Raw genomic sequence first — 15,428 nt, 5'->3', positions numbered from 1 at the left:
AAGAGAGGGACAAATATCTGGGTGAGCTCCAGTAGAGACTTCAGGGAACAAACTGGATGATCTGGTTTGTGTTCTTGAAGATGCACCGACCCCTGTCTCAGAGCAGAGGAACACCCTGGCCTCTGGAGACCCCTCGCAGCTCTTTGTTTGGATGAAATCCAAGTACCCAAGAGGAAGCCAAGAGCCCAGAGCAGATCACCCAGGCAGGATCCTCAAAGCCTGTGCCCCACCAAGTCAGGCAGAACCACCATTACCTTCTCCTACCCGTGGGGACGGGGATGGGGATGCCGAAGCTGCAGAACGCCGAGGAGTGGACTGCACAGATCCAGGTCCCCCCACGTGGAAGACATCTTCAGCAGCAGGCTGTCCACCTTGACTCTGGGAACTTGTCCCACCAACCCCAAACAAATCACTCAGCAAGTCAGAGTTAGAAGGGGCAGCAGTGGGCTGTGAGGGAAAACTCTTGCTCGTAGGGCTACCATCCAGGCCCAGCAGGTCCACATCTTCAGGTGGAGGTGGTGCTGGAGGCTCTTGCTGCTTTTTGCTGTGTTTTGGTGTCCCGTGAGGCTTGTCACCACTGGCATTACTGTGCTGACTGGAAAGGGACAAGAGTTCGTCATCTGACTGTTCGCTTTCCTCATGCACCAACGCTGCTCGATCCTCTGAGGTGGGGTGAGAGCTACTTTTGTCAGATTTCTGATCTAAATGATGATTAAAAATAAAATTAGGTAGCTGTTAGTTTTGTCATCACACAGGTCGATAAATATCAGCTTAAAAAAAACAGAACAAAATGCTACTGAGAATATCACAGCAGCATTTTGGTAGATGTTACAAGAGTCCTTTGGAAAGATTAAGTTCAAGTCTTTGCTGAGCTCTGTTGTAAGGAGCCAGCTTTATTGATCAGGAAAGAGATTAACTGATTCTCCTCAAGCCTGAAGAGCCAGCAAGCGTAATGCCCAGAGATATGAACTGAATGAGTTTCTGGATCAGGACCAAGCAACCAGGATTATCTCCAGCAATGCCTCAAAATCCAGGCTCAGTGGAAAGGAGAAGTGACATAAACCAGTGGGGACCTGGCAGTGCTGGGGGAATGGTTGGACTTGATGATCTTAAAGGTCTCTTCCAACCAAAATAATTCTAAGATGAATAAGTGCCCTCTCAGACACACACTCTCAGTACTACACTCTTATAGCACTTTATATGAAGAGCAACAACAGGAAAAAAACAGCTTAAATATGGTTTTAGCACCAAGAACTCCTCTGGCAAAGCTTTACACTAGAACTATGTCAATAATTGTCATATGCAGCACAATGCCTGAGGAGGACATTGGAAGAAATGAATTCCCACTCCATTGCAACATAAGGGTGTGACCAGCAACACACTGTGGTCTAGTGGGAGAGACATTATAATCAGATCCTTCAGCCTGTGTGGAAAGTGGAAAAAAAACCCAGTTGTTTATCTTGTTCAAAGCAAACTTGACTTTGAAGACCAAGCCTGCATACCTTGCCAGCTGAGAGATGAGAAGAATGCACTCTGCCCAACATTTCTGATGTTATCCTGGGGTGAATCAGTGGGACCTCTACCTGCAGCACAGAGCACCAAAGAAATCAAATCCAGCCCAACAAAGGTCAGTATGCAGGTTAAGAATGTGACTTGAATAAATCTTTACAGCTCTTACCTGCCAAAGCAAGAGTGTCCTGATGCTCCTGATGAGAGGAGAAGAGAATGCTTGGATTGATGTCTTTTGTTGTGAAGTTCTCCCACGGGGGAGTTAGCTCAGTCTGTCTATCAGTAGACTGTATTTCTATGTCCAGTATAACATGAAAGAGCTGAGGATATTTGTCTGGAGAGTCACAGGCATCCAGTTCAGGCCTAAATGAGGATAAGAGTAGGACAGTTAAAGGAGAGGATCTCTGCAAAGCTGAGATCAAGTCTTCCAACACATGCACACAAAGACTTTTCATCTGGGAAGATCCTCCTTCACCCTTCTGGAGCATAAAAGCCTCGTGGTTTGATAAATGTTCAGCTTAACATACTCACTTGGTGAATTTTAGTGTGGTTGTTCCCAGGGCTATGAATCCAGTGTGAAACTGAATTTGGAATATTTGCGTGTTGGTCATCTGAAAAAAACACAGAGCACCAGACTCAAGTGATTAATGAAATTAAAATATAGTTATAGTGCATGCAAACAGTTAAAGTCTACCTGGTTACTAGTGACCACATAGAAGCAGCAAGAGTTAGCTTCCATAGCAGCTATGAGCAGTCTACAGAAAGTAGAAACTCCTTAAACCCAAATATTTCCATCTGCCTTAAACCCTGCTGCTGCCACCACCTCCACAGAGCAGAGTATCTCCACTGCCATCCCTCTGCAACTTGAATATTAAGGTTGCTACTATATCATCAGGAAAATTATCAAGATCTTGGGTTAAAATATCAGTGGACAGAGTGACCATTTCAGAACACAGCCCCCCCACCCAGCTGGTGGTGAGGGTCTTGGAACTGGTCTGCCTGACCAGCCACACAGCACCCATCTGCAGGGAGCAAATGAGGTTCTACTCAAAGCAGGGGGGACAAAATTTGGTTCTTCCTTCACTTTCTGTGCTTTAAGGCACTGCAATTTAATCAAGTTATTTTGCCAAGTGGGCCAATTAACCCTCAGCCCTACAAAGGTTAATAGAGCAACTTAGTGCATGACAACCACTGATTCAGTTTCTGCAGATCCAAGTTTCCTAGTCTTACCAGACTACATCTCCAAATTCCACTTCCATAATGACAAGAGCCACAGGATGGTATTTTGAAGTCAGTCTCAAAGCCTAGAACAGCATGAACCAATATATATTTTCAGCTTCTGCTCTCCCCTATGTTACATGAAGGGGACCTTCAGGGTGTGCTCACTCCAGCACTGCTCTCTATCCCCAGTTTCCCCTGGCTCCCATTTCCTTCATCTGCTGGTATTAAGAGGCTTGTTTGCTATGAAGAAGGTGGCCATCTGACCAGCTTGCTCTTGAAATGGTCTTTCCATCCCCACGACTGCCCAATCCACACAAATTGCCTTTTTGCCCTAAAGACAAAAAAGATGAAGGCTGCTGTAGAGCAAGCCAACCAGACACCATGCAGGAATGATGACTCAGACATTCTAATTTAAGCAGAAAATAACCTTCCACCTTCTTAGAGTGTGTACATAGAGGCTTTGGTGGTGGCTTGCCCTGATCTGGTTACTGATGGACCTTTTCTTCTACATCAGCTGGAATGACCCCACAACTTATCAGCAGACATCTCCATAAAATTATTCCAGAGGTGTCATGGACTACTCCACACACAATTCTTTGCTTTCACTTTGAGCTGCTCAAATTTGTGTTCATGTCTATTGTCAAGTAAGGAAACTTCAATCAAAAATGCCACGTGCCATCTCAGACCCCAGATTCAGCCATCTCTCAGGCAGCTACATTGCCTGTACCATGCAAAAGAAGTTAAACTCCTACTTTTGCTTGAAGGCGACCTCCAATGGTTGATCTCATATGGTAGACAGAAACAACAACATCTCCATGGACAGTGGCTCCCAGTGGAATGAGAACTTTCCCTTCTTGCACACGGTATTCTCTTTGAGGGGAAGAGAAGGAAATCCATGGTTAAGCTCCCTTCCACCACGCTACCACCATCAACAATGTCAACATAAAAGCTACTATCTCATTCAGGCCAAGCAAACCATGCAAGGCCAGGCACCAAGAAGGTGCATTCAGTGCTCTCCTCAGGGTGGTCTCCCCCCACATGACAACTTCAGACTCACTCTACCAGCTTGCTTCAACACTAGGCACTAGCTTTCAATTAATATATTGCAGCATAGATACCAGCTACATTACAGCAAAGCAAAAGCCTCTTGGTGTTAAGTTCCTTGAGGATGGTAGGACATGACAGCAACTCACTTCATCCTTTCATACTCCTGGGAAGTGGTGAGGATTCTTGTTTCTCCACTGAGAATGTCACAGAAGGGCCGGCAGCCGTTCCGTTGCTTGTTGAAGCAGGGCACTGGGCTGAGGGTGACTGACTTGATAGTGAGTGGTTTGCAGTGAGGAATGACAGGCTTGTCTGCTATTAGATCACAAATGTACCCTATGTACCTGTAGACAGAGAAAACCATCACTGAAGGCTCCATTTGTGACCAATTTTCATTCCATACTTGAAGCCTACCTTGAAATCCAGTGAAAATGTGATTCTATCACACTTCACACCCTTCTAGGACTGGAGTTTCCATGTGTTCCAGCATCCTTGCAGCTGACATAAAAGCTATGCTTCTACTCCTGCTTAATAACAAGAACTGGGCCTCAAGAGGAAGGAAGTTGGACTTTAGTTCTGAGGCAAAGATCATTTCTCCTCACCTTTTAGGCAAGAGGGTGCTGAGCGATGGGTTTTCTGGTTCACCAGTAGAAGTTTGCCTTCTCTTTTATATGCAGATAGGAGAGGAATGACTTTGTTGGCCATGTGCTGAGAGATCATCATTACTACATACACAGCACTCTCTGCTTTGCTCTGACAGGCAGTTTTGCCTCTGCTTAATGGAAATTGTAAAAAGAGAATTTTACTTGGTAAACTCCTGTAAGGATGAAGCTGATGCAGGGAGAGGGATTCACCCAGGCCCTCTTAACTACAGGTTCACCAGTTTCCCTAACTAGTGAGCAAAGTTATTATAATATCAGGGTCTAGAGCTCAAGTGTGGTGAGGAGCAGCTGAGGGAGCTGGGGGTGCTGAGCCTGGAGCAAAGGAGGCTCAGGGGAGACCTTATCTCTCTACAGTTAGCTGAAAGGAGGTTGTAGAGAGGTGGGTGCCAGTCTCTTTTCACAAGTAAGTGATACTACAGGAGAAAATGGCCTCAAATTGTACCAGGGGAGGTTGAGGTTGGATATTAGGAACAATTTCTTGCCCTTGAGGGTTGTCCAGGGCTGTGCCAGGCTGCCCAGGGCAGTGGTGGAGTCCCCACCCCTGGAGGGGTTTCCAAGCCGTGGAGATGTGGTGCTGAGGGACATGTTTTAGCAGCAGACTTGGTAGAGTTAGGATAATGGTTGGAGATGATGATCTTGGAGGTCTTCTCCAGCCTAAATGGTTCTATGGATTTGTTCCTGTTACTGCTCTATCAACGTGGGTAAAATGGAAGTGGCCACACATCAGTTAAGACCTGTCACAGCCAAGTGCCATGGCTAATGGACAAGTACCACCCAGGCATCATTTGGCATGAGGAACACAGCTTCCTTGCATCAACTTCAGCCAGCATACTCTACCTCCTGTGAGATGGCCACAACACAATCCCAGGTCTCTTTGTGTTCAGCAGCTGCATAGCAGGGCCTGGATTAGAGAAGAGGTGACAGAAACAGAACATGGCGCTGACCAGAACTGCTGAGGCTGCACGGCCATCCTGGAAAGGGAAGGTTGAGGGGAGAAGATCAGTCTGTAGGCATCAATCAACATTTACAGTTCAGCAGAACATTCTCCACTTTTCCTTAAAATCACAGCTTCTCCAGGAAGACTACAACTGAGACCACAAGATGAGGAATTTCCAGTGCTGTGCCATTAATACCTGGGAGCTCGGTGAGAGACACTGGTCTGGATCAAAGCTAAGATAATATCCAGTAAGCAGCCAGAGCTGAGGATGGTTTAGGCTTGTTCTGGAAGCCCAGAAGTACATTTTGTCTACAAGTGTTGGTGTTTCATGGCTGTTCCCAAGCTATGATAATTTCAAACACAAGCCTAGAACCAGCCACAGGAGTCAGTACACCCATGCCACAGGGAGCCCTCTGATGAAAATTTAACCTGGAAGAATCCACCAACAAACAAAAAAATCCAGCTCCCTCACCCAAACACCTCCTCAGCCCTCAACCCTTAGGTTGCTCCTGAAGTCTGTATTCTTTAGGGTGATGAGAGGGGAAGGCATGTTTGCCAAGTCAGATTGATAGACCAGAAATGCAGGAAAAGCACAAGAAAAAGCAAAGCTCCTCAAAATTACTTATTTCAGGCACCTTTTAAGGCACTCCAGCCACACTGTAGGACTGGCCATACCAGAGCTGACCCAGAGCCCAGTAACCTGCTGAGCCTGAGCACACATTCAAGGTTAACAGAGGAAACCATAACTCTCCTTTTGGGCATTACTGTCAATCAGTATTCAAGGGGTAACTTACAAGGCAGCCACACAGAATCACCCCACTCTCCTGCATCCCATCCACATCTCATGCACAAAGAAAAGAAGGTGGAAAAGGGACTTCTCCAGCCAGGCCCAACAGAAAGTGACCACAAGACACTTTAACAATCTCAGTTGGACAGAATTCCCAACTACACGTTTTCTCTCCAGCTTCCATCAGCAACATTCAGTGTAGAGGCTGCACTTTGTCCTGTGACTACCTAGAATAAAATGCAAAGCCACAGCAGGCTGACAGCTCTTATGGCCAGTTCTCAGATTAAATTCAAACCTTTTTGCTACTCATCTCTAGTAGTTCATTGCCAGAATGATTCTGACCTCTCTTGCTTTACACTCCTACTTCTCATCCATTATTAGGTCTTCCAGCTTAGCTATGTAGCCACCCATGGAAGATGATGTCCCTTTCTATGGGGTCCATTTTATCACATTTTGTCACCATCCTTGCACACAAACTCCAGACATACAATGTACAACATGACTTCTGACTCCTAGGTCTCAAAATCTGGCTGCTGTCTGGTGTACTTACCATGCAGTGGATGACACAGACATTTTTGGGGTTCTGCTGTAGCCAGTTGTGCATGTTCTTACAGACAGCATAGAGGTTGTGCAGACTGGGTGCTTGTCGTACTGGCCAGCTACATTCAGATACCTACAGGAATGGCACAATGAGCAAAAAACAGCTTGGGAAGAACATTATTTAATGTTTTTACACTTTATGCCAAGGAATATACATCTTTTATGACCTAGAGTTATGTGCTTGAACCTACTCCATCTCTTCTCATGAAGAATCCTGCTCCTTGGCTTTCAGGAGTTATGAGACAAACCAAAAAAGAATTCTCAATTAAATAACATAATGTTGATGTATTGCCACTGACTACACATTTTTTAAAGTTTACATTCCAAGTCAGATTGAGGGGCCTTTCAGAACCCTCCACTCTCACAGCAGCACATGGATTTTTTGCTACATCTGAAGCCTTTGTACAACCTCTCTCCCAAAACTACAGCTCTGATTTTCAAAAGCCTACTGAGCATCTGTTCTCAGTCATTTTGTCATAGAATTTGAGCCCTATTTGACAGATTTTAGGCTGATGAAAGGGAAACTTTGAAAAAACCCACAAATATATTTCTGAATAAGTGTAGTTAAGATACGAGCCAGAAAAATTAATGACTTCTTAGAGCTGACAAACCAAAAATTCCAAAATATGTCTAGTTACTCTTCATCAAGTACTAGTTCTGAGTCATAACACTTATCTCAGGAACAGTCCCTGCAGTCTCAAACAGCACATCAAATAGCCTTCTACAGACATCTCCATTTCATCTGGCTTTAATTGAAGTTTCTTTTTAAAAAGGCATTTCTGGCTAGAAGGAATTTAAAGGAGAAACGTCATGAGGCTTGTCCTTGGAGGATTGGCTGATGTTTTGATCTTGCTTAACAAGAACCAGGGGCAAGGAGGAGATGGTTTGATTAGATGTTCCTAAATGGCCATATGATTTCCATACCTGACCACTGATGGAAGTGCTCCAGGTTTCATAAAACCTGCATTTGAGGTTCTCACATACACCTGCACATTTTATAGCAGAAAGAGGAATCCCAACTCAAACTGGAGAGCTAGTAAGCTGGGTTTTGTCTCAACAACAGTTCCAAGGACACCCAGAGGACACAGGGACAGAGCAAGCAGGCAGCCCTGCCTCACCCAGCACATCTATCCTGCTGCCAGACCTCTGATTAATATTTGGGAGATTTTTGTCTAATATCAAATTATACATTTTTCTCATGAAAATTTCTGCTCTCTGCAATATCCTGAAATTCAGCTGCACTGGGTGAGCAAGTCAGAACTACCCAACAAGTCAATCCATGCTCAAGCTCTGGAAGGCAGTGAGTGACCATTCCCTATTCATCCTCTCCACAGCATTATCCTTATTCCCCATCTTCTGTCTCAAGAGCTACAGTTTATTCCATTACTTCTTTTGTATACAATTTTCCTTTACCTTTTCCTTCTCTGTGCATTTTTGGGAAGAGTCAAGAAGGCAAAAGACAGCCCAAGGTTCATTACATAGCCACCCTCAGTCTGGGAATGAGCAGCTTTCTGTTCCACAGACCTGGCAGGCTACACACTGCTGCAGTTATTGACCTTGTAAAATCCAAATTACACAGTGATCACAAACATTTATTCAATCTTTAATCAAGCCAGAGTACCAATACCATAATTTTACATTATTAATCATTTTGTATCATCATGCCAATTACTTTATTATCTCATAGCATGCAAAAGTCTTTTCCTCCCAACCTCAAATACTTTTGCACCAGGCTCCTGGAAGCCAAAGACCCACTTGCAGTTAGACCACTAAAACAGATTCCAAGGGGCTGTTAGAATGAATATGACCAGTGACCCTTCCACTGGCAATTTTCTCAACAAACCTCATGTCAAGCATCTGGAAAAGCCATTATCATTCCTCAAGTGAATAATCTACATTTCCCAACAGTCCCTAATTATATATTTACTTTGCCTATAATTACACATCTGCTTGCTGGTTTGCAATTAGGAAGTTAAATACTCTCCATGTAACGTTTCATTTATTTCAAACAGAACCTCACCAGCATTCACAAAAGGTGACCTTATAGAAAAGAAACAACAATTCTTCTAAAACTTTGGAAATAAGCAGCCAGCCCTTGTTTTACTTTACCAGTAGGGCAGCAACATCCAAGAAGGTGACCCATCAAGGACCTAGAAGTTTTGGTTTGTTGTCTCACACTAGATTTGAGTTAGATGTTGCCAAACAGCTCACACTTCCTTGAGCAGCTGCAAGATCTCCTCACCTGCTGGGGAAGTGATGCAGGGAGGAGAACAGAGCACAACCCAATCTGAGCAACAGGTCTGAGTGCCCACAGTCCCCTCCTCTCCTCAGACTGGCCAGTTGGGACTTGGTGCCCTGCACAGCCACATACCAGGGCAGAAAAAATGGCCCAGCAGGATAAACTCACCTCTCTCCTGTGCCACTGTGCAGCCAAGTGACCTACTTTAATCTTAGGAAACATGGTCTTCAAGAAGATAGGAATTAAAACACCTTTCACTTCAAAACAACTTCAGCTCATCCAGAGCATCCTCAAACAGAAAATACTCTGATTTCACCTCCCTGATAGCCCATTAGTATTTTTTCCAATACCTATGAAGTTCAACCTCATATTTAGAATTGTTCCATGTTTCATCTGACCTTGTGTATTGTGATGTGCACATTTCATTTTCCTGAGGAGCACTTGGAGTCAGTATTTCCTAGCCCATAACCTGGAAGTACAATATTTTAATCAAAAGCTGTATCATTTTCCTCCTCTGTGTCAAGGCACTAGCCCACAAATCACCTAGTGATGCATCAAGAGTGACATACAAAATCTGCTGCCAAGCTGTTGGTTAGGGTAGAAGATAAAGCACAGGAGATGGAGGAGTTGTAAGCCAGGTCAAGCAAACCAACAGATGTTTAGAGCTGGGCTTTCAGAAGTAGATCTGTCTTTCTCCTCCCACCAACAGCAAGAGTGATGCACCAGAACCAAGAGAGACTGAAGATTCAGAGTCCTCAATACCTTTTAATTAGTCTTTCCTGTTCATTTACTTATATTTGAAGTCATAGCTGGTTACTAATTGCCTCTGAGAACCGTGCCTCAAATGTGAGTGATTTCTAGTGATCAGAGCAATTGCTGAAGGCAGATTCAAGCCACACCTTAAATTAAAATGAGGCTTATGCAGCATGGGATTCTCTAACTCTGATCAAGGGTTAAGCCTAGCAACTGCTGCTGCCTTTTTTGAAGGCAACAAAAAGAAATATTAAAAAAAATTTAGAAAACCATCACTCCCTTGTGGGAGAGGGAAAGATGAGGAAGTTTTCTGCAAAATTAGCCCTAAACTTGCATTTCAGCAGCAGTATTTCATAGAGATTTCCTCCAAAAGCCATTCATGAACCAGAGCCTTGCAATGCTGTTCTGGTTTTAGGGAAGGAAACTGGGGCAGAGAGTGGAAGTGGGTTTTTCATGTCATGAGCTAGTGGAAGAGCCAAAATGCCCCTCAGATCCAGTTTCCAGTCCTGTGCCTTGCCTGCTGAAGGCTCCTGTTTGATTAAATGAAACCCCAGGCATCAGCTAACCCCCAGAAACAATCACAGCAGCTTAGAAAACACCTTTAACTCCTTTTTCCTCTTACATTCTGCCACACTCAGGCAGAAACAAGACCTGGTGTCCCTTTTCTTCAGGAGTTGCACCCCCTGCTCTGGTTCCTCCCTCAGCACTCACCCGGTTGTGGAACTTGGCACTGCGATAGTACTTGGGTGACAAGTTGAAGACTGTGTAGTGGTCAGGATGCCTGGAATCCAAAAACGTCCTTACATCTTCAATGTGGTTCCTGAATCCTAGCTCAACACCTTCAGCTGGAAAGGACATCACTAGAAACAGAAGAAGGAGCCAGGTTGAGCACGTGCCAGAAGGTGTTTATGGAGTTCTGAACCCTGGGATGCCACCAGTTGTGTTTCTCTGGTAAGCAGCACTTACCTATGATTCTTGAGGTAATGTATGAAATGTCAAGCTCTCCCTTGGTGTAACTAGAATACAAAGCAGGACACAGACATTATGCACATGTTTACAGAAGACTTCCCATCACAGGAACCAGAAGAGTGTTTTCCCCACAAAGATCTGCTTTGGAGACAAGGAAAGAATGCTCTTAATACCCACTCCTTGTCCTTTATGGCTTAAAAAAAGGGTACAAATAGCTTTCTGCAGACAGTGACCCAGCCTTCCTTTTGAAAAAACATAATTAACTGGATGCAGAAGCTTTCAAAAAAAGGTCCCTTTTCCCTTTTGTCATTAATTTTCAGAAGAAATCTCTACTAGCCTGCCACTATGCAGATCCCTCAAAGCCTCCAAGGTTTTGCCTGCATGAAGTTTAATTTCTTTTAGCCCCATATTGCTCAGAAGCACGTAGAATGCCAAGCACAGGGGACACCACCAGCAGAGGTAACCAAAGCAAAGTCACCTCAGCTCACTTTTCTACTCAAAAGGTGACTACAAAGGGGACAGTTACGTCAGCAGGTGGAGCCTCCTGGCACAGCAAAGGGAGGGCACACAACACGAGCCAATTTTCAGTGCCCAAATGTTCTAGTGGTGCCTGAGTAGAAGGATCACACAGTGGTCACTGAAGGAATCAGAGACCAAGTGCTCCACTTTCACTGTATTTTTTTTTTCTTCCTAGATTTCAGGATGTTGATGCTCATTTACTATGAAGCTTAGATTTGACTTTGGTTTTCCTGCTTCTCCGAGGCCAAATACCAATTAGGAGACCAAATCAAAGAAGTCTCTTGTGATTTTCACCTCCTTCCATCATTAGGTTGGCTGGAATTTGTGCTGTGCTAGTTAAGAGAGCAGCTCAGACCAGCATTTTGCAGCTAGTGGTTTCATTTGCATGAGGAGCTTCAGCTGTACTGTACCTGGCAACAGACTGCATGACCTTTGAAGATGTATCTTTCAGGGTATCCTTCAGGTTATCCTTCAAATTGCTGAAGAGTCTCCCTGCTCCTCCTTTCACCATATCTAGCAAGCCTCCCCCATAGCTGGACTCCATGTCTGGTGATGAGGCACCTTCAAGTACAACAAAACCAAGGCCAACATCAATTACTTGGAACAAATCCAGGGAGCCAAAGTCACTCCTCTGTCCAGACCCAACACATTCATGTGTGCTGCTGCATGTCAGTAGGGCTAAAGGAGTTCTACCAAAAGTCAGGACTTTCCAGAGATGAGAGAGCACATTCACAGAATCACAGGGGTTGGAAGGGACCTCTGGAGATCATCTCCTCCAACCCCCTGCTCCAGCAGCTCACCCACAGCAGGGTGCCCAGGATGGTGCCCAGGGGGGTTTGGGATCTCTCCAGTGGAGACATATTCTTTCTGTCTGGGCTCAGAAACAGTCAGTGACCCTCAGCATTGTACAAAGGTTGACAGGTTGGCAGCAGTACAGTATGGATGGCCACCACACAAGCTCCCTCACTGCTCAACCCAACCCACGACCAGCTCTTCAGCATGCAGCTACTTCACTGATCATAACCAAAACCAAATCAACAACCATCTCCACAGGGGTAAGAAAAAGAATAGTACATACAACAGCTCTTTGGCACAACTGTCACAGCCACCAGCTTGACTGCAGGCAGATGACTGAAGGCTGTCTTGTGATTATTCATATACAGAGAGCTCAGAGTGATTTTAAGTCATTCCAGTTAGATCTCATAGAATCATCTAGGTGGGAAAAGACCTTTAAGATCATCCAGTCCAACCATTAATCTAATTCTACCAAGTCTACTGCTCAACCTTGTCCTAAGCTCCACATCTAAAAGACTTTTAAATACATCCAGGGATGGTGATTTCTTCCCAAAACGCAAACTTTTATCTTCTTCCACTCAAGCAAAAGAAGGAGGTTCAAGAATTAAGCATTCCAGCTGACAGTGAGAACCTTCCTAGGTACTTGTGTGTTTGCAGCCTTAGAACTGGACTGAGCAAGTTGCTCAGGCCACAGCAGTGTGGGGCTGAGCTCCTTGGGGAGCTTCTCCTTCACAGCTTGAAATGACACAAAGCTGCAAAGGAGACTAACAGAGGCCAAGATCCATTGCAAGAGTTATTTTGCTGGACTGTATGCTACACCCTTATACCTCAAGTGTCTACATCTTGCAATTATAATAGATCTTATCAGTTCTATAAAGAAGTGATTTGTTGCAGCTTCCTTTTTACAGCAGTGCTGTGTTAGGAGCATCACCCTCAGAAAAGTCAAGTACAAACCATTCTGTGATTCCAGAATAAACTGGATGTAGACTTGAGTAAATGTGGGTTTGCTTTACTGCAGAGTTCAGTTGTTAGACCCAAACCTAGTAAAATGATCCCTGAACTGCTTATTAACCACAAATTAAGCTGTTAAAAGTTGCCTTCTTTCAACTGTTTTCATTTTAGCAAACTTGATCTACATCAATGACACATTTGTTGCCTCACTATGTGAGGTGAGTTAGAAGATGGAGATCTTCTAGCACACCAAATTATGCCATAAGCAGCTACCTGCACGCATGCCACACTCATAAATGAGATGGCATCTGCTAAGGGTTCCCCTTCCCAGGGCATCCAGAAGGTCTGAGGACATTTGTCCTGCTGTAGAGCCAAGGGACAGCTGCTTTGCAAGATGAACCTGCTGGTTATTATTAATTACTCCAGCACTCAAAAATGGGGAAGAGTTATCATGGCTGAGGTAGGCTGGGGGCATAGCCAGTGCTCATATATTTTACAGAGAGACCTTACAGCCATCACTCCTCTGCTCCTGTAGCTTGTCCATGAGTGCTGGAAGCTACACACCACTGAGATAGTGCCCATATAATCATCATTACCAAAAGAAATCCTGATCCACCTCCATGTGATCCATGTGCTAGACTGGTAAAATTAGAGACCACCTCTTCTCCTCCACACTCTGCCTGCTTTAGAACAGAAAATTCCCTCTCAAGGCACAGGAATATTTCTTTTGCCAAACCACTTGCAAGTATCTACTTCAAGTGTGATAAAAGATGGAAAAAAAAAATCAAAGTAGCTCATTGGCTTTCAAGTATGGAATCAGTGTTTGATCTCTTCAAAACCTGCTGTTGTGCTGCTCTGTGCCAGGAGAGCCAGTGGTGGAAGGAGGAAGCAAGGCTCAAAAGGCACTTTCAGTTCTGCAGGTCAGCTTTTAAAAGAAAGGAAAGCAGAAAGGTGGTAACTTGGAACAGGGCAAGGGGGACAAAGGGATCAGAGAACCAATGGTACTGGGCACATTTTTATGGTTGGAGTGCTGTAGGAGAGCAACAGAAAGACTTCAAGAGTGTGGAAAGCTTAGTGTGTTTAGAAATCAACACTGAGAAAATAAAAAGAGAACAAAGAGGAGAAAGAAAATGAGAATTTCACTCTATTTCCAAAAGAACAGCAGGAGTTAATTCTGAGTTTACTGTGTAGAACAGATGATGGCTAAAAGAAATGCAGGTTGTGTTACTTCACCAAGAGCACACAACTAGTTTTCAAGGTTTCACATGAGGTATCACCTCACCACTGTGAAGCTGTGAGGAAGTTTATGGCTTCCAGCAAGACATACAATGGAGCAGAAAGGGTTAATGCATGAACACAAACATGACAACCTACACAGGAATCTGTCAGAACAGCCAAAAACAATTGTATTTAAAAAAAAAAACCTGCCTGGCATTTTTTGCTGAATAAAACATTTTTTGTGCTAAGTTCTTCTTGTAAATGGGACCTTCAGAGGTCCTCCAGAGCTTCCCAGAGGATGGCTGCCATCTCCTGGGCCACTGGCATGAGGCACCAGGACAGGGAGGGCAGAGCCCCCCATGACCCACATGTCTCCTGGGGAAATCAGCCATCACCTACTGCACATCCCTGAGCCATGCCCTCAGACAGCTCTCTTCAGAGATCTGCTTTCCTTGAACAGAAAAGTCCTGAGGGAAGAGCAGTTGGGTTTCCCCTCAAGCATGCTGGCCAGCTTGCAGAGGATTATGACCTGCTCTGTGGTAGAAGGACCAAGGACACTTACTGAGTCTAAAGGGATGAGTCTGTTGCTCCCTCAGAGCTCCAGGTCTCACCATGCACATAAGGTGATCACCAATAACTTGGTCAGGGTATTGGGTTAGCAGTGTAACAGCACTGCCCTGCTCAGAAGGATCTTCCTCCCAGAGACAGCTGGTAGACCCAGGAGAGAGAAACAGTTCTCTTCCTGAGCACAAAGGCAAAAAGCAATTTTGATTAAAATGAAGTGCCAAATGCACGTGACAGCCCCTTCCTCCCCTCCATCCCATGCACACATGTGCTTATGGAAGAGAGCTTCCAAGGGCATCCAGTCCAACCCCCTGCAGGGACAGGGACATCTGCAGCTAGAGCAGGGTGCTCAGAGCCCCGGCCAACCTCCCCTGGGATGGTGCCAGGGATGGGGCAGCGACCACCTCTCTGGGCAGCCTGGGCCAGGGGCTCACATTTCTCCCTTTTATCTAGTCTAAATCTCCCTCTTTTAGTTTCAAACCATCCCCCCTTGTCCTGTCCCAACAGTTCCTGCTCAAAAGTCCCCCCCCAGCTTTCTGGCAGGCCCCTGGCAGTCCTGGCAGCCCCCAGGGGGTCTCCCCAGCTGGAGCCTTCTCCTCTGGGGCTGCCCCAGCCCAACTCTCTCCTGCTGGGCTCCCAGCAGAGGGGTTCCCCCCTCGG

The 15,428-nt window shown here is 45.1% G+C and overlaps 1 protein-coding gene across 1 annotated transcript; it reads right to left on the bottom strand.

Moving 5' to 3' along the window:
* Positions 1–254: 254 nt before the first annotated feature.
* DNAJC6 (DnaJ (Hsp40) homolog, subfamily C, member 6) lies at positions 255–11,795 on the bottom strand (the record flags this gene model as incomplete). Its single annotated transcript, XM_008940787.1, has 11 exons — positions 11,651–11,795; positions 10,719–10,768; positions 10,464–10,612; positions 6,711–6,833; positions 5,274–5,407; positions 3,924–4,118; positions 3,483–3,600; positions 2,041–2,120; positions 1,679–1,872; positions 1,503–1,583; positions 255–701 (listed from the first exon to the last, which is right to left on the bottom strand). Coding segments are annotated over exons 1-11 (1,705 nt in total), but the record flags the coding sequence as incomplete, so codon positions are not given.
* Positions 11,796–15,428: the final 3,633 nt, after the last annotated feature.

The sequence above is a fragment of the Merops nubicus genome, unplaced genomic scaffold (genome assembly GCF_000691845.1).
Source record: "Merops nubicus isolate BGI_N331 unplaced genomic scaffold, ASM69184v1 scaffold5755, whole genome shotgun sequence".
NCBI classification, from domain to species: domain Eukaryota; kingdom Metazoa; phylum Chordata; class Aves; order Coraciiformes; family Meropidae; genus Merops; species Merops nubicus.
This window is presented reverse-complemented; position numbering and strand designations above follow the sequence as displayed.